The sequence below is a fragment of the Lissotriton vulgaris genome, chromosome 2_1, assembly GCF_964263255.1.
Source record: "Lissotriton vulgaris chromosome 2_1, aLisVul1.2, whole genome shotgun sequence".
NCBI classification, from domain to species: Eukaryota; Metazoa; Chordata; class Amphibia; order Caudata; family Salamandridae; genus Lissotriton; species Lissotriton vulgaris.
Genome location: NC_141687.1, coordinates 252,272,609 through 252,292,546, shown reverse-complemented (window position 1 = coordinate 252,292,546; position 19,938 = coordinate 252,272,609). Strand labels below are relative to the sequence as shown.

Here is a 19,938-nt window from a genome sequence, read left to right as displayed (position 1 = left end):
ATGGTTATCTGCCTGGGCTTATCTCGTCCTGAGGGAGGGAACAGGATGGAAAGAAGAGTACTGCAGGGAGGGGCTGGGTCTTAAGGAACAATGCAAGGCCTTAGTGGGCTATGTGCATAGGCATAGTGATGAAGGGTGAGCAGCATTCACTTTCAAGGAGTCTGGCTGTAAAGTGCAGTGCTTCCTCTTTCAATATTATTGGCAGGCTGCTGTAGGAGCCATCTAGCTCAATCCAGCCAAAGGCTGCATTGTGCTAGTCGGAATATAGATGTGTGGGATCATGGCTCGAAACACAAAAAGGAGCTATAAGAGGAACTATTGATTCATGGCTTGTGGTCAAGCATGCAGATGATTCTAGTAACGGCTTTATTTACACAAGGAGGATCAAAAAGGCACTATTAGACCAAACGGATGCTTTACCATTCAAGCACAGAAATGGGGGGTGGGGGGGATTAGTCATTAGGCAACAAAATAATGTGGGGTGGATCTAGAAACGTCAAGGCTGATGGCCCACTTATTCTATTTGGATTTCTTTCTTGTAATGTATGCAAATCTTTCAAAGAAGAGCAATTTAAAAAAACAAAAAAAGGCTGACAAAACTATTAAATCAGTTTTCACCCGAGGCCCAAAGAGTCCTGGCTCTAGACCGGTCTCTCTTTGAGTGTACTCTGCTCTACCTCTTGCTGATAATAACTAAAGCAAACATTCTGTTTTAGTTAGCCCTTCCCCTTTTCAGATATGGGTTTTGACAATACAGCTGCCAAAACATACCTGTTGCTAACAATATTCAGAGTGGGCTTTGGAACCCTGGTCTTTTCTCAACCAGCCTCTTGCAGTCAGTCAAAGTAACTTTATTCGGTTTCAAAAAGACAACCATAAAAGTGCATAAAATCGACATTACAAACTATAATTCCAATGACCTATTTCCAGCCTCTTGCAGTCATAAGCTGGAAGCTTTGTCAACCACGTCCTGGCACAGCCCCGCCTGTTTGGCTTAGCAAAGAGAAGTATTCACCTGTGACCTAATGCTACTGGCTCTCCGAGTGTATTTTTCGGACTGCCTTTGAGTACTTGTACTTAACTGCATGAAGGACTACTTTTACAATTAAAGCCCTCTTTGCTAGTTCCCTCCAGTCTGTCATGCTCTAGTGTACTAATAATGGGCATGTGGCAACACCTAGAGGTTTCATAAAGGTGTACCTTTCCCCAGGACTAAAACAAAGGCCTTAATAACAGATACAAATAAATGTCTAACCTTTAGCACAGCAAGAATAGATCCAAGTTCATCTGGCTGCAGCAATTTCACCTTGCCACCATTTAAGAGGGATTGGATGCCTTTTAAAGAATTTTGCAGCAACTGAAATATATAAAAAATACATTCATCTTCTCAAACAAAATATTATTTCCATCAACTCAGTAACCATGGGCACATCCAACAGGTAAACAGGCTAAATATTCAATAACGGATGTCATAAGCACAAACATAAGCATTATAAGTCAAATGAAATAAACACTTTTCCAATGGTATTAGCCACCTCAGAGGGTCCCTTCATACTTACATGTTCAGGTTTGTTTTAACCAAACCTGCAGGGATTTCTTTATTTCAAAGATGGCTATCACTCTGATTGGATACCATTATATTTGCACCAGTTTCCCTGATGTCCTGAACCCCTAGGCACATCACATCAACAGGGTCCACAGGAAGCAAGTGTAGAAGAAAGGTGTCAATCTCCAGGTGACTAACTTTTGACAGAAAGATAATTATTGCAAGATCATCTTGACTCAGGAGTGGAGGTAGTGGTGAGTTCTGTTCCGATAACCACGGACACTGACTCCTTTCTCAAGGTGGGGCACCAACAAACACCTTGTTTTCCCTGGTATTTAAGTTACGGTTATGAGATAACGCCATGTCAAGATCAGCAAAACATACCAAGTAATGCAACAGTATTAACAAAGAAAATGTGCAGCTAGATAAGATGCCATTCAGCTTAAAATGTTTTAAAGTTTTCTCACCACATAAATGATCAACCATTGTGTCAATGTTCACACTAGGGTTGTATGTGTACAGAAGCCCATAATGCTTTAACTATTTAAAGTAGATCGGTTCCTTTGCAAATCAATAGCAAAAAGGAACACAGTGACTATTCCATAGCAAGTCTGCATCCTTGGTAACACCTGTGGGTTCCCATTTTTAATTTGTAAATGCCCGATTTTGACGTTCTACCTTTTGGCAAGATAATTACATTTTTTGGACATGGGAGACATATAGCTGTGGAAAATTATGGTTTAGGACGTTTACTGCAACAATGAAAACAGGCATGCCTGTTAATTTTTTATTAATCCAAAGACTCTTGGTATTTGGTCAATTCTAGAATGGGTTAAAGTTTGAATATAGTTCAATAGCTAATTAAATTAATAATCTAAAGTTTCTTTCCGCATCTATATGTCTTTGTTGGCTGCCTACATATCTGTTTATGCCACAAATACGATCTTGCTACCACCACAAAGCCTTACATTAGATGTGCAGTAAGGTGGTAAATTTGAAATACTACTTAGAGGAAATGTTAATGCATAGCGAATGTTGGGGTGTCTTCGTCGTTTGAATTCTTTGGGGCCAGTTTCTCAAAGTTCGAAGTGCTTTTCATAGCAAGCTGGTTCCAGGCCCATCCTCCACTTCTGATCCACCCAGGCCCAGAGAGTTGGGTAGAGCTTGTGCATTCAAGCCTCCACACTCAACATTTGTCTCCACTGAACTCCTGGGCAGTACAGCTCAAGCAAGAGACAGCAGCAGGGCTTTTCAGATTGTGACCAGAGCTTTGGGATGTGGTGGGGGCCAGGCACAATATTTCCTGATCAAGCAGGCTTGACAGGCAATCAAGCAAGAAAGGAGGGGGCATCGCCTGCATCTACCGTTCTAACCTCAGTGTCACTGAACGTCTGGCTGACTCCACCCACTCTTGCGAATACCTCGCACTCTCCATTTGTATCAACTCCACCCTATTGTGCAACTTACACACCATCTATCATCCCCCTGGCACGAACGACTCCTTCACTGACCACCTCATGGAACTTATTACTGCTAAGTTCTCCTCCAATTCCAAAGATATCTTCCTGGGTGATATCAACCTGCATTGGAATGACCCCAAGGAACCTCATGTCAACGCCATCAAAGACCTCCTGTCTGATTAAGCCCTGACCCAAGCCTGCTCTGTCCCAACTCACTCGAAAGGGGTCATCCTTGACTGGATCATCTCCAAGGAATCAACAGTCAAGCTTACTCCATAGACCTGGGCGACTGGTCTGACCACCACGCCATCGCATTCCTGCAACCTGGCACCAACAAGATAAGGGCTCCTCAACCAGTAATTCCCAAACACTGGATTAGAGACACTAGAAACCTGGACCACAATGACCTGGAGGCTCGCTGCAAGTCTGACCTCCCCCCCCCCCCTCGCATTGCTAAACGGTCAATGACCTCAATAACCACAACTCTGCAACTATCTCAAACATTATGGATGACCTAGCCCCACTAAAGCTAAAAAGAACCCAAACCAAAGTCAGGAACCCCTGGTTCACTGGACAGCTCAACAATGAGAGGAGATGCCTCTGGCAATCCGAAAGAATCTGGAGACAGGACCCCTCCGCCGCACATCTAAAACTTCCTCACCAGGTCAGAAATGCCTACAACAAGAACATCCTGAACTCGAAAAAAAGAATTTGTCAGATCCGAATTTGAGAACGCCAAGAACAGACCTCGTAAGTTCTACGATCTGGTCAAACACCAATCCAATAAACTGGTCAAAACCTCAAAAGAAACCCCCAAGGCTTTAATATCTTCTGAGGAATTCTCCTCCTTCGCGGACAAAGTCGCAGCCTTATAAAATGAACTTAGTGCCGCCGTACACTCTCTATCCCTTCCTGGCCTACCCCCTCCTCCTGCAATGCCCCCACACACTTCACTAAAAATCAAGCACTTTGGACTGACTTCAACCTCTATGACGGAGACTCTGTATCTAAAATCTTGGCGTCCCTAAACCCGCATAACCATTTCAACGAACCGCTACCCTTCAACTGCCAAGCGGCTGTCACCCAACCCATTATTCCTAGCTAGACCGCAATAATTAATGCCTCCCTCCAGCAGGGTTCCATTCCTGACTCTGTGAAAGCCGGCCAAGTCCGCCCCATTTTGAAAAAAACGTTGCTGGATCAAGCTATCCCTGACAATTTCAGACCCTTCTCCAACAACCCCCTCTTAGCCAAAGTGTTGGAGAAGTGTGTACAACAGCATCTAAGTCAGCACCTAGACGACTTCCAATCTGGATTCAGACCAGGGCACAGCAATGAAATAACCTGCTTGACATCATTGACGATGCCCTCCAAGCCCTGGACCAAGGGAAAACGTGCCTTCTAATCCTCTTAGATCTATCCTCGGCCTTCGACACGGTCAACCACAAAAAACTAATCGAACGCCTCAAACTGAGGATGGGTTTGGACGGCTCTGTTTTAGAATAGTTTAGATCCTTCCTCCAAAACCGATCGCAGCGATTCCTAATCAACGGCAACCTATCTGCTCCCTCTCCGGTCAAGGTCAGAGACCCACAAGGATCAACCCTGTCCCCTACCCTTTTCAACCTTTACCTTGAACCACTTGCCGCAGTACTACGCACAGCGCATATCTCCTACCATATGTATGCAGACGACACCCAGCTCTACATCAAAGCCTCCTCTCTTGAGGATATTCTCTCCCAGAACGAGGCCCTGAAATCAACTGTCCATTGGCTCACCTCAAATCAACTTAAACTTAACGCCAAGAAAACAGAATTTCTCCTAATTTCCCCTCCACAAAACCAATCCCTATATGCAGTTATGGATCAAGGCTATCACAGCCGTAGATTGCCCACCGACAATCGTGGACTCAGCAAAATCTCTGGGAATAACCCTTGACTGCAATTTGTACAGGCGAGACCACATCAAAATCGATGGTCAAATCAGCCAGATTCCACCTGATCTACTTCTGGAAACTGAAACCCTTCCTTAACACTACCGATCTAAAAAGCGCAGTCCAACTCTTGACTGGAATATGGCTGATCCACTCTCTCAATAAACCTTAGAGGCCCAGCCCCACAAGGGCGACTGGGACAACAACATGCATCAACACATGAATATTTCTGGCAATAAAACTTTTTTATTGCCAGAAATATTCATGTGTTGATGCATGTTGTTGTCCCAGTCGCCCTTGTGGGACTGGGCCTCTAAGGTTTATTGTCATTTATGCTCAGTAGGCCTTTACACAACATTGCACACGTATCGAAATATCAGAGTAAACTGAATTTGAGTGCGCCAGGTACACTATCATTTCTTGATCCACTCTCTCAGACTTACCCAAGATCTCTCTGGCACCCCTAAAAGCCTGCCTTAATGAAGCCGCAAGTCTTCTTACAAGTTCAAAAACATTTGACCATGTCTCTCCACACCTGAAAGCTTTGAACTGGCTTCCTTTCGAGGCCAGAATACAACTCAAACTGGCTTGCATCACACACAAAGCTTTATACTCAAACTGTCCTGCTTACCTTGCACAGAAACTTGCGATATACAGCGGAAGCAAAAACTCCTGTTCCGCCAGAGACCTTTTACTCCAAACGGCATGGTTCCGGAAAAAAAAAAAAAAAGTATAACCGGCTTTCTCTGGATCCGCTCCAAGAAAATGGAACTCTCTCCCGCCTGCCATCCTAAGAATCCCTTCTATGGCACGTTTCAAAAAGGAGGCCAAAACCTTCCTTATGGGGAAATTCCTCTCCTAAATGATGCATCATACCAATTCACAGACCTTGACCAATACTCAGTCCTTGATCAAATTTGGACTAGCACCTGCCTTCGGAACACCGACCTACCTCTTCAAGAAATCTGGGGCCTTATCTGGAGTTACTTATATGTAAACAGTTCATACGTGTCCGCTACCCTATTGTGATTCCTTGCCTATTGTAAACAGCTACGTTACCCTGTAAAGCGCTCAAATACCCTTCGGGTCAAGTTCGCGCTCTATAAAACAATACAATAAAATAAAATAAATAAATACCTACCATGTGCCATGCCTGCAGACACTGCATGTAGTATAGGTAAGTTACTCCTGCAGAAGGCCTTACAGCTCTAAGGCAGGGTGCACTATACTACATGTATGGACATATCTGCATTAGCAGATATCCCCCTGTGATCTCGAAGTCGATTCCTAGATATTGCAAGTGGACAGGTAAGCCATTTTGAGTATGTGTGCTGGACACCTGTGGTTACGAGTTCCCCATCTACAGGATGCCTTCACAGAAACTAGAGACATTTGGTATTTAACATCTCATATTATTAAGCCCACACAGATTCCAGTGTTGGATTTATTAATGCATGCACCAACATTCATCTGGACGAACGTAAACTTCCTTACATCAAAGGACTGTTGCAGGAACTAGAGGCAATGCAATGAACTCAACATGTAACCACCTCTCTACCCATGTTAAAGGAAATACTTTATCCTTTAATCTCCAATTATTCAAAGATTAAAAGATTAAAACATCCACCCCAGTACCTGTGCCATTGTCGGATCATTATTTTATCCCTTTCGCACGGACTAACAAAGCAGCCCAGAAAATAAACCAAAATATTACCTCCAATCAAATGAAGCATTGGTCAAAACTTAACCTGGAAGTATAGTTGAACACTTTAGAAACCTCCACCCCATATATAAAAGGAAATCTGGATAAGGTTTATACTCATTGGGAAAGCGGATTACTAAATCACTAGATAAGGGTATCCCTAAAACGGCATCCAAGTCAAAAACGAACACCAAAAGAGAACCTTGGTTTAATGCAAACCTAGTTTCCCTAAGAGAGAAAATGGAGGAAGGATTAAGATACACTTCAAAAAGCTAGTTATAAGTCAACCATTAGGCTTTACCATAATGAAATCAAAAAGGCCCAGGCAAAAAGTTGAGGAAAAGATAAATCAGGTGGTAAATTCATCGAAGGAACTTTTTAGAGTTGTTAAATCTTTGACAATCTTAAACCAGGGTAACGCCCCTTCACATCCCTCCAAGATGAGATGTAATGAGTTAGCAGTCTTTTTCCATAAAAAGGTCACAGACATTTACGACTCATTTCAAGGAGGGACCAGGACAGTTCTAAACCATACGACAGACTCTTTGGTGACACCCATTCCCCCGGTCTTAAAATACTTTTCATCTCTAAAAGAAGATACAGTACGAACTCTTATAAGTAAGATTAAATCGGGCTTCCCTCTAGATCCGGCACTGCCCCACGTTTTCTATAAAGGCATGGAGGCTATTCTTCCATAGACAGTTGAAATTCCTAATTGTTCTTAGTGTCAGGAACAGTCCCAAAAACATGCTATTATTATATCGCTCCTGAAAAAAAAAAGCACACATTTCGATCCATCATTATCTATCAATTACCTATCTATCTCACTGCTACCTTTGATAGGAGCGCTTCTAGAGAAATACATAAATCAGGAGCAGTCTGATTCTTTGGAAGACAATCATCATCTTCACCCCACACAGATGGGCTTTTGTGCGCAGCCATGCAATGAATTGGCCCTTCTGGCAGCCACAGAAGTGTTCAAAAGCACTCTCGATCAAGGTGGCTTAGCCGTAATATTGCTCTTGGATCTTAGGGCGGCATTTGACACCGTGGATCATGCCATTCTGCTAAACAGACTAAGGGAGATTAGGATCCGGGATAAAACCTTGGATTGGCTGGTGTCATTTCTAAATGATAGATCCTTCCAATTCATGGAATCCAGCAACCTCTCTGACAATATGCCATTGATATGTGGGGTGCCACAGGGTTCCTCGCAGTGAAGGAGTCGTTCGTGCCAGGGGGATGATCGATGATGTGTAAGTTGCACAATAGGGTGGAGTTGATACAAATGGAGAGTGCGAGGTATTCGCAAGAGTGGGTGGAGTCAGCCCCACGTTATTCAATATCTATATGCAATCGTTGGCAGATATCGTCCAGGAGTTCCGCCTATCCGTGTTCGCTTATGCAGACGATACTTAGCTGGGGGTCTCCTTTAATAATGGAGCAAATTTGGACTGTAAAGAATTGGCGCCATGTTTGGAAAAGGTGACAGAGTGGATGATGAGCAGCTGCCTGAAGTTAAATGGGGATAAGACAGAGTTGATGATTCTGGGGAGCAAATCAGTCCTTTGGCCTCTGCCCAGCTGCCAAGCTGTATGGGGAACTTGCCAGCTCCTAACACCTAGACCAAGAATCTTGGAATCTGGATGGACAATGAACTGCTTTGGACTACTTAGAATGATCCGGAAAGTCCTGGAGTTGATCCCAAAGTACTTAAGGAAAACAAAAATTCATGCAATTGTGATTTCCAGTCTTGAATATGGTAATTCCCTTTACGTAGGCTACCCAATATTCGTTATAATTTGGCTTCAAGTTGTGCAGAACGCAGCAGATAGATTTCTGTGTAAGGTCCAGAAGGGGAGCATTTGAAACAGCTCCATTGGCTCCCAATCGACACCAGGATTAAATTTAAGGCACTTTGCTGGACTAATAACTCAATAAATAACAAAGGCCCCTCAAAATCAGAGGCATGGTTATGCCATATGTCCCCAACAGAAGTCTAAGATCATCTCAAGAACACCTTCTCAGAACCACAAGAATCAAGAGAGCATGGGGGTGGGGGGTCATTTTCACATTTGGCACCTAAGCTTTAGAACACATTGCCACATGAATTAAGACCTGTAGAAGTGGAATCTAGATTCAAGAAAAAGTTAAAGACATGGTTATTTGTCCAGTATTTTTAACCTACTTACTTCCCTTCCAGAGCTAAATCACTTATCGTGGGAAGCCCTCGGGCAGCTATGCGCTTTGGAAATCATTACAAATAACATAGCAGGGCACCTTAGAGCTGCACCTAGCAACTACCTGTGTACTGGCGGACTGGTGCAGACCACCCATCCACCACAGACCTGCAGGTTAAATGACTGCGTTTTCTGAGGGAAGAAACAATGTCAGCACCGGCTGGAGGAGCGGTCACCTCCTTCAAATAGGATGGCTAAGTCATCAGCATATCACAGCAGGAGGGTTCAAAAGCATCTGCTGCCCTTAATATGCGACTCAAGGCTTCCCCAGACAGAGGAAATACCTCCAAGTGCCCCAAGACCATTTGGCACCAGGATAGGTGAGAAAATTAGCTTGTTGGGAGATGTGCTCCCATCTCAGCCTAATACCACCCCTAAGGTGGGCTACCTGAAGTGAACAAGACTTTTAAGAATTCCACCATCGTAGTCTGGTGGAATTAGGCCTTTGGTGTCAAGGTTATGCCCACTTCCCACAGGAAGCGGTCATAAAGAATGTGTAGACACCCTAAAGGTAAGTAGCCTATTGGCCATTACCAGTCACTCCTTGTAACACCCCTAAATTGAGTACTTAGGTGGCAATCCTGTCACCAGGAACTTAGATTTGACGGGTTAAAAAGAGAGGACAAGAAAAAGTGTGAAGTGAAGGCTGCTTCAGACCTTTGGCGCCAAGCACTGCTTGCCTGCACCAAGTCTCAACAATCGTGACCAGCGACTCATCCTGCAGCTGACCAGCTTCCAAGAACCCCAGGAGACTGCCAGCTTTCACAAATTGCCAAGTAATCTCCCTTGGAGTAGAGGAGCTACTACCCAGCAGTCGGCAGGCATTGAAACGCAAAGCACCCTCCCCGGCCAACCCGTCACAGCAGCCTCCCAGGGAGAGGAACCTGTGCTCCTGAAGGTCAGATGTGACCTCCAACAAGTGAGAGGACACCAGGACCAACCACAGGCGCACAGGACCAATACCTGGGATACCGGACCCCTTGCATCAAACCATGCTAATGAGAGTCTAATCCAGACTTCCCCTGCACTGAGACAGTGCAGCTGTTGAGGGAAATAAGCACCTCAGAGACCCACTTCCAGAGTGGCTGATAAACCACTGTGACCCCTTGTTCTCAGGGCCCTTGTGACCAGAGTCCCCGATTGGGAGCTCCTGGACTTGTCCCGAAGTCCCCCTATGTAGTCTGTTTCTAGAAGGCACCGTTCTTTCCACCATTGTAGCTGGCACAGCTACCAGACCAATAATGGGTAAGAAAACACCTGGGCAAGGTGGATTTAGCATATGCAGGCAAAACAAGATCAAAAATGATCCAAAGACAATAACAATAGAAATGTATTCAAAGTATATATACATTGAAAATATTTTTTTTTTTTAATATTTTCTTGACACATTATATATATATATATATATATATATATATATATATATATATATATATATATATATATATATATATAGTCAAAATCGTTCATTTGATATTCGGAAAAATATAACCATCATTCAGTGTTACAGTTACATGAATTAATGTTGCACAATTTTATATACAAAGATCCAACGACCCAGTTAGGTACAACCGATCCTTCGATGGTTGAATCCAAGGTTTCAATATACTGATGTGGCAATAAATAAACACGATGTATAGAAACTGGCTGTGTGTTGTTATTCTAGGCGTGTTTCGGCATTGCTTTCATCAGGGTTCGGTCTCAGAATTTACTGTATATAACGCGCCAGGATAATGTCTACAGGATTCCTACTGTGTGAGGGAAATGGAGTCGCTTAGTGCCATTTGTTAGATGTACAAATGGTAAACAGTTCATGGACTCTGGTCCTGAGATATGGAGTCACATGCTATTCTTCCAAACAAGTCCTTGCGGGTTGTAAGATAACAGAGGAAGATGATAACAATAAATGATTCTGGGTTGATGGGCTGAAAGATCCGGTGTATAGATAGAGAAGATGGTGAACTTCTATCTCGTAAATGATCCAATTAAACCCACATGGCACTGGCCATTAGATGTTTATGTATACACACAATCGATTTACATGAGGTTACTTTCTCAGAACGGATCTCACCGGTTGTCAGTGTATAATCTTCGAATTATATGGAATGAAAAAGTATAGCTACTGCTGAACTTTTCGCTGCCTCGGTGAAGTTACGGTTGAAAACACCTGAGACTATGTATGATGGGTATTATCTTTAGCACAGGGCTTCTTACTGCCTCTGCACAGGAATATTTAAAAACACCTGAACGGTTTCAGCAATTCGTATCCCTCCATAATGACGCCAGCTACCAGACCAACCAGCACCTCTGTACCCGGAAGTCCCAGGGTAGCTAACCAGTAACTTCTGGTGGTACTTTGGACCTTGCCTCCCTACGATTAGAAGTCCCGAAAGAGACCCCCAGAAACCAATCGCAAATAACTAAGCAATTTATGCCTTTTCTCCCCTAGGGAAACAGTGCTGCATAAAGACGCATGATATTGAACTCTTAACTTACATATAAAAATTCATAACTGCAAAAGAACTTACTTTGATAACAAAGTTTTTGGTAGCAAAATGTATATTAAGATAAGAGTTATTTTTCTAAATTGGTCTCAGATTTATTGAGTGTGTGTCTCTTTTATTGCCTCGGAGTACCACAAATGCTTAGCACTACCCTCGGATACGCCCAACTGCTTGTCCACACTACCACAAAAGTGAACATTTGGGTTATCATTTGTGCCTCTTTAAACCATTTGGGGTTTGTCTGGACTCTTAACCTAGTTTTGGTCCACTATAGAAAGAGCCAGCTTCCTAAACTGGTGGATCAGTGTTGGATACAAGACTTTTTTTGCTGAAACCATGTGGTCAGTAGGTAACTCTATGAAGTAAATCCACAACTGCTATTAGTTCACCGTTATTTTTGAATTTGTCAATTTTTTCAAATTTCTAAAACTTGAACTGTTAGGGCCTTGGTTAGCCCCCCTCCCCCCCAGTTTATTTGCAAAAGATTTATAAACTATCCTAGACAGGCTTTCAAAAGTATAGTCTGCTCAATATTTTCTAACTTTCTAAAAAGGTCCCAACTGATCTAATACCATGTCTGATAAAGAGGGCAATGCCCAGGCGCTCAACCTGGCCTCTTACAAGAAACGTATGTTGGCCCACCTCAAGGACCTCTGCAAAGCATTGAACCTTTTCATGGGGTCTAAACCTAACAAGGCTAATTTACAGACCCTGCTTGCTGAGCATGACAGAGCCATGGCAATGGAAGAAAACCCCAAAGATGGAGGTAATGGAGATGTCAGTGAGAATGACGAATCCCTGAATTCCTCTACTGGCAGTACCTGCAATAGTTGAGAAGGAGGATCCTCAACTTTAGAAATTAGCTAAGAGAATAGCTTTGGAGTCTAAAATCTTAGCCATTGAACAAGAGACCATGAGATGGGCGTAGGACCCATCTCTGGTGGCAGCAAAATATTAAATAGGGAGAATAATGAAGCTTTTGATTCTAAAATCCCCAAAGGGATTGTCCCCATATATGTACAAGGTGATATTACCAAGTGGTTTACAGCCTTTGAGAGGGCTTATAAGATGAGGAAATTCAGCCAGAAGTGTATGGGCTTCCTACTCTGGCAGCTGTCTTCAGGAACGAAAGAGCAGGGATAGACAACTGACACTGAACGAGGAAGATGCTTAGTCCTAGGACTTCATGAAAGACACCGTGATTGAGGGCTTTGGATTCACCACTGAGGAGTACAGAATTCGACTAAAAGAGACCCATACAACCTTGAGTCAGACCTGGGTAGATTTTGTTGACTTTTCAGTAAAGAGACTAGGTGGCTGGTTAAAAGGTGACAAGGTGCTACCTACCAAGTGAGTAGCAAAGAAGGTAACCAACCAAAGGCCCCCTGTATTCCACTGGTGGTTGGGGTACCCTTTGAAAGGGTAGGGGTTGACATTATTGGCCCCTGTGACCGTTCAATAGAATCAGGGCACAGACTCACTGGTGGTAGTGGATCATGGCACTAGGTACCTTGAAACTATGCCCTTTAGGACTGCTACTGCTCCTGCAGTTGCCAGACGCCTTCTTAAGTAGTTTTAGTGGAGTGAGCTTCCCTAAGAAGGTGGTGTTAGACAGATTGTAACTTCATTTTTGGCTACCTAAAGGCATTGTAGAATGATTGTGGTGTGACTTACAAATTCACTGCCCCATATCATCCACAAACCAATGGTTTAGTTGAGAGATTCAACAAAACCATGAAAGGTATGATCATGGGACTCTCTGAAAAACTCAGCCGGAGATGGATTGTCCTTTCCCCATGCCAGCTTTTCGCATGCAGAGAAGTCCCTCAGAAGGGAGTAGGGTTCAGTCCCTTTGAATTGATGTTTAGATATCCTGTAGGTGGACCACTGTGTCTAGTTAAGTGAGGCTGGGAGAGACCTCTCAAATAGCCTAAACAAGATATTGTGGACTATGTACTAGGCCTACGTTCTAAGATGGCAGAGTACATGGGTAAACCATCTAAAAACATTGAGGCCAGGCAACAGCTCCAGAAGCATTGGTATGACCAAAAGGCTGCACTTGTGGTGTTCGGACCAGAGCAGAGTTGCACCTAGGGCCCTCCAGGACAAGTGGAGTAGTCCCTACCCTATCGTTGAAAGGATTGGCGAGGTCACCTATTTGGCTGACCTAGGCACTAGCAGGATCCCTCACAGGGTCATCCATGTTAACCACCTAAAACTTTCTATGACAGGGCTGATAGGACTATACTCATGGTCACTGATGAGGATCAGGAAGTAGGGAGTAAATCTCTGCCTGAACTCTTCTCCTACAGCCCAAAAGATGGGTCAGTAAATGGAGTTGTCTTGTCAGACACCGGCTCTCTCCAACAGCAAGCTGATTACAGGCAAGTCCTGGGGCAGTAAGCTAAACTCTACACCCTAACCCCTGGTCAGACTACTGGGTGTACTCATACTGTGGAAACATACAAAACAAAATATACGGATAGTCTGGTCAAGTTAAGGAAAGCATCAGAGCTGAAGTTAGTAGGATGGTGGAATTTGGAGTCATTGAACCCCCTGAAAATCCCTGGGCCAGCCCAGTTGTTAAAGTCCCAAAAACCTCATTCCAAGGTGGAAAACCAGAGCTGAGCTTTCGTGCAGGACTATAGAGGCCACAATGCAGTAACCAAGACAGATGCACGCCCAATCCCTAGAGCTGATGAGCTAATTGACAGGTTGGGGCAGCTACATTTCTCAGTACCTATAATTGGGCATCAGGGTAAAAGCAGCTTGGACTGACCCTATGGAGCAAAAGAAATATCAGCATTCACCACCCCAGATGCTCATTATCAGTATACCGTTCTGCCCTTTGGATTAGAGAATGCCCCTGTCACCTTCCAGAGATTGATGAATAAAGTCCTTGCTGGGATTGAAAAGTCTAGTGCAGCATATCTAAATGATATTGCGGTCTATATTTTCAGTTGGCAGAATCCACTGATCAACATTAGGAAGGTCCTGAAGGCTCTGCAAGCCTCACTATCAAGGCAAGTAAGTGCCAGATAGGGCAGGGCACCATTGTATATTTGACCCACCTTGTAGGTGGAGGCCAAGTTCAGGCTTTATAGCCCAAGATCACTCAATTCTGGACTGGGAAGCTCCAACAACCCAAACCCAAATCAGGGAATTCCTTGGCTTGACTGGGGACTACAGGAGGTTTGTGAAGAAGTATGATACCATTGAGACACCTCTCACAGAACTTACCTCCAAGAAGATGCCAAAGAAGATAAACTGGACAGTGAGCTCTGAAAAGAACTTTGACACAATAAAAGATGCAATGGGCGCAGTACATATTCTTAAAGCTCCAGACTTTTCAAAGCAGTTCATAGTGCAGATTGATTCCTATGAACATGGGATTGGAGAGGTCTTTTCCCTGACAAATGATGGTGGTCATGACCAGCCTGTTTTTCATTAGCAGGACAGTACTTCCCAGAGAGCAGTGTTGGAGTGCCATTTAGAGGGAAGCCTTTGCGATGGTATGGTCCCTGAAGAAGCTGGGACCAACAATTAATCACAAGAAGGAGTTATCCCAAAATCAAAACTAAAGGAAATACGGGAGATGAAAAAGGACAGAGGCAAAAAAAGAAAAAGAATATTCCTTTTAAAAAATAAAATAAAAAAAGAACCCTCACTCACCAACCTAGTTGGTGACATGCGTCATCATCGGGTTGCCACCCAAGCAGCCGAATGCCACTCGGGAGTGCTTTGACACCCGATTACAGCGGAGCAGGATTTTTTGGTGACCAAGTGAGAGCGCGTGAAAGAAAAAAAGTGAATAAAATGGTCTTTATTGTTCCCTAAAATGTATATAATGGAGAAATAAGACAAGGTTAAAAACTGAATGGGACGCCTGAGTAGGTTAGTATGACCTAGGGCATCTAAACAGTAAAATTAGTGAGAAACGACACGGTCTATGTCTTTCAGCCTTCAAAAGACAGTGTGATGCTTTCTTTAGGACCACGAATGTGACACGAGGGGTATGCACCCGCTAAGGTGCACCTATCTCTGAGTCACGCACATACCAACCCGCCTACTTACGGTATGCCTTTCAGCCTTCTGTGAAAGGTGTAGTAAATATGAAAAACAAATGTGTATATTCATCTGTCATCTTCAAAGGATAATGCACTGTATTGTATTTATTACACAGACCAGTCCTTTGCTCATCATTTGTACACCTCTGAACATGCATGCCATGCAACGGTGGTATGTATATACATCGTAGGCGGTATGGTATGTGCGCGACTCTGAGACGGGTGCACCTTAGCGCATGCATATCCCTCGTGTCACATTTGTGGTCCAGAAGAAAGCCTCGGACTGTCTTTGGAAGGCTGAAACATGTAGACTGTGGTTTCTCACTAATTTCACTGTTTAGATGCCCCAGGACAATCTAACCTACTCAGGCGTCCCATTCTGTTTTTAACCTAGTCTTCTTTCTCCATTATATAAATTTTAGAGAATAAAAAAGTCAATTGTATTCACTTTTTTCCTTCACGCAGTTGCACTTTGTCACCCAAAAAAACAGCTCTGCTGAAATCAGGCGTCGGAGCACACCAGAGTGGCATTCGGCTGCTCGGGTGGGAAACAGATGATGAAGCATGTCACCAATTAGGTTGGTGAGTGAGGGTTCTTTTTTTAAAAATGGAATATTCTTTTCCTTTTTTTGCCTCTCTCCTTTTTCACCTCTCTCGTCTTTCCTTTAGTTTTGATTTTGGGATAACTCCCTCTTGTGATTAACTGTATACCTATCAAGTGACTGGGAGTATTCCCAGAGGAAAAAACCCTCTCTTTTTCCTTGTTAATAAAACAGAAGTTGAGACCATATCTGTTGGTACTCACTTTCTTGTACAAACCCACCACAGGTCTTTCAGATGGCTAATGCAGATGAAAGGTGAAAACCCCGAACAGTTGAGGTGGTCTCATCTCTTTACAGGTTCACTTAAATGATGAAGACTCTCGTAGGAAATGTCAGTCTTTTCTCTTTTTGGGTACATATTGTCCGGTTAATCAAAAATGTGCTGCATATGGAATTAAAGTACATTTTTCAAAGTGTGTAACATAGGAAAACTGGGTAGGAAAGTTACTGTTGTAAAGAGAAAACTATATTCTGAAACCAAATCAAATGTTTCTGGTGATTGTAGGAAGCTGGATCTCTGCACAGTACCTCATATTGGCACAGTATATAGAGTTCATGCGACCCTTACTGGTATACAGGGGCTATCATATTAATCCAAAATGCTCACTTTTGTGATAGTGTGGCCGAGCGGTACAGGCTTATCAGAGAATAGTGTTAAGCATTTAATGCACACATACAGACAGTAAGCGAGACACAGACCCAATAAAGAAATCCAACACGAATTAGTAAAAAGAACAGAACAGATTTTTATATGAATTCATACCCCAGGATCATCGTAATCAGGTAAATATTTTCGGAGTTATCACTTTTTAAGTCTAAAGAAATACACTTCTGTTTGCAGCTTTGAAGGGGTAATGTTATCCTATGCGAATGAAACATACTGCATACAGTTACTTATTAACTTCTTACAGGACGGTTCTTCTGAACTTAAGGTAAGTGTGGGTCAATGTCCATGGCAGCACCAATAAGTCACCTCAGTCTGATCTGGAGCATCCGGGTGCAGAGGTGCTTTTCGGCATTGGGTGCCCCTTTTAAGTTAATGGGAAACGGTCCTGTTGAAAAGAGGCAACACGTAGGGACTGGGGGGCCAGTCGGTTGAACCCATGGGAGCTGGGAGGGAGGAGTCATGGAGGTCCATCAGCAAGGCAGGGTTTTGCGCCAAGTGGTGGTAGAGTCCTCAGTTCTCGCATTGTGTGGCTCTTCGTTGTCCTTCCTTCTTCTTCAAGCAGACCAATCTGATCTCCTGATGTCTGTGCACCTAAATACTCAATTTAGGGGCATTAAAGGGAGTGAGGGGTAGTAGCCAATGGGCTACTGACCCTTGCGGTCACTACACCCAATAGATGACTATCTCCTGCAAGAAGTAGGCATCACCCTGTCCCGGAGCTCCTAATTCCACCATACACAAGGTGGTGGAATCCTTTCTTTCGTGTTCACTTCAGGCTGTCCACCCTAGAGGTGTGTCCAGCCTGGCAGTGTAACACACCTCCTATCTAATTTCCTGCCTGTCGTGGTGCCAAATGGGCCTCAGAGCAGGGGTTGGCATCCTTCAGGTCTTTGGGGAAGCCAGGCTTGCATGTCAAAGGCAGCAGAAGATTCGAAGCCTCTGGTCTAGATATGCTGATTTACTAGCCTTCCTGCTGGAGGAAGTGTTAACACATCCTGTCAGAGCAGGCATTGTTTCGGACCTCGGAGAGTAGGGCTCTCACCTCCTAGGTGGTCAGAAACACTACTTTCTGTTGCAGGCTGGAAAGGACCAGTCAGTATCACTAGAGGGCTGGTATGGTTCAGGGGGTACCTCAGAGGTACCCCCTGGGTACAGGTAATAACAAATCCATCACTGTAATTAGTGTGGGTTTATTAATACGAGGTGTTTGATACCAAACACCATATGTTTCAGTGAAGCCATTATGTAGCTGGGTAACTGGTTTTAACCAGAGCTCAGCACATCCCTTAAGGTGGCTTCACTGATCACTTGCAATATCTAGAAATAGAAATAACAGGGGCAAATCTGCTCATGTAGATATGTTCTCACATAAAATAAAATGCACACTGACTTAGGATTCGGCCTGCTGTAGGAGTGACTTCCTTATAAAAAAATGCAGTGGCTTTGGCATGCCACGCAGGAGTGTGTTTTAACTCATGGTTTGCACCAAGTCACGCAGCCTGCAATGGCACATTGTGTGGAATTAATGCGCAAGTCCCTCAGGGTGGCATAATATATGCTGCAGCCCTTCTGGACCCTCATTTCTACCCATGCCCTAGGCATCAGGTGTACCATTTACTAGGGTGTTACAATTGGCCATCACCTTGTTTTAAGGAAAGAGCATAGGCACGGAGGCCTGGCTAGCAGGCCTCAATGCACCGTCAGAGTTGAAAACCAGCATCCAGTAGCGAACAAGGTGGCAAAAAGAGTGGTGAGAACACTGTGGTTACTGCGACAAAATCCCAGTTTCCTACAGTGATGAGAGCAGTATTTAAAATAATGATGGTGTCCTAGGCATAAACGAAGCAATGGTGGTTGATAAGGAGAACTTTCTCATGAACCAATACAGGGGAAAAAAACAGTGTGCGATATAAGATTGGACAAGTTGAGATCCTTATAGTGGCTTATTATGGTTCCCCCTATAGCAGACAAAATGTGTGAGAGGAACCTATTCCCATGATAGGGTATAGAAAAGTATGTTTTTGAATTTTATGGAAGGAGAACAAGAGGAAAATGATATGCAGCTGAAAAAGAACCATCAGTGTTAGGGTGGAGTGGTCAGAGGGCATTGGATACAATTCCTGATCCCTACAGTCAGGAACATGTGTTGGTTTTTAGGGAAGGGAATAAAGATGTTTTCCCAGAAGTCTTTTTAGGAAAGATTGGATTTTTAGTTGGTTACTCTCATAAGATTGTGCTGAAGAATAATGATATGCCCAAGCTATATAAAACCAGAGAAATGCCTTGGATTTTAAGAGATGAGTTTAATAGAGAGTTTGAGAAAATCCCATAGAACAAGTTTATGGTGCTGAATGGATTGCAACTTTGGTCGTTGCCAGATGTGCTGAGGGAAGACTCATTTGTGCGTTGATCTTAGAGATCTCAACAACAACAGTAGTAGAGAAATTTCTCTTCCCAAAGATTAATAAAATGTTGATATTAACAAAAGGTATATCACAAGAAAAGAAACCCTCGGGTCTGAGGTTGAAAGGATCTGTCACAGGAAGTGATCTAAGTGTCCCTTTATTAGGAAGAAATTCCTCACCCACCAATGGTGTCATGCTTCATCATTGGGATCCTCCTCATGTGCTGATGCCTAGTTACAGCACAGGCTACAACCCCCTCAGCGAGAGGGAGGAGCTCAGGGATGTTTTATATGGAGATGGAGGAACACTAAATACCGCAATGATGAGCTCAAGGTTAGTGGGGAGAGCAGCGCAAAGAAAAAAATGTGTGAAAGTAAAACTAGCTCTATGATACAGAATGTGTCTATATTAGAACATCCCTGGGCCAGGATGGATTAATTTTAAACAACCGGGATACAGTGCTGCATATGAGAAGAGAAAGACCCCATCCTCAGAGAATGCAAGGATTTCTCTGTTCCCGGACTGTACGATCAATGTCAAATACAGGCGCACCGCGTCCGAGGAGGTCAAGAAGTACCTACGCTTTACTGTTTCTGGCCAGCCTCAAGGGGATCCAAGAGGAGTGTACGGTCTTTTTTGAAACACAAGAAAGAGTGTGGGACTGGCTTGAACAAAACTTCCCAGATTCCAAATGATGCAGGAGGCAGAGACCTGAGCCGCCAAAGGCTCTGCGCGCTCCAAGGAGGTGATAATGAGGGGCATTCAATGGGAGATGGCCTTGGTGCAGCCTCCTCTCCGCACTAGTTAGGTTA

The 19,938-nt window shown here is 43.7% G+C and overlaps 1 protein-coding gene across 2 annotated transcripts in view; it reads right to left on the bottom strand.

Annotated features, from left to right (window-relative positions):
* The window catches only part of HEATR6 (HEAT repeat containing 6), a 353,001-nt gene that overhangs the window by 277,248 nt on the left and 55,815 nt on the right, over positions 1 to 19,938 (bottom strand). For both annotated transcript variants that reach the window (XM_086954868.1, XM_086954869.1), the window contains exon 6: positions 1,256 to 1,357. In XM_086954868.1, coding sequence (XP_086810994.1) covers positions 1,256 to 1,357 — 102 coding nt within the window. The remainder of the gene's footprint in view (positions 1 to 1,255; positions 1,358 to 19,938) is intronic.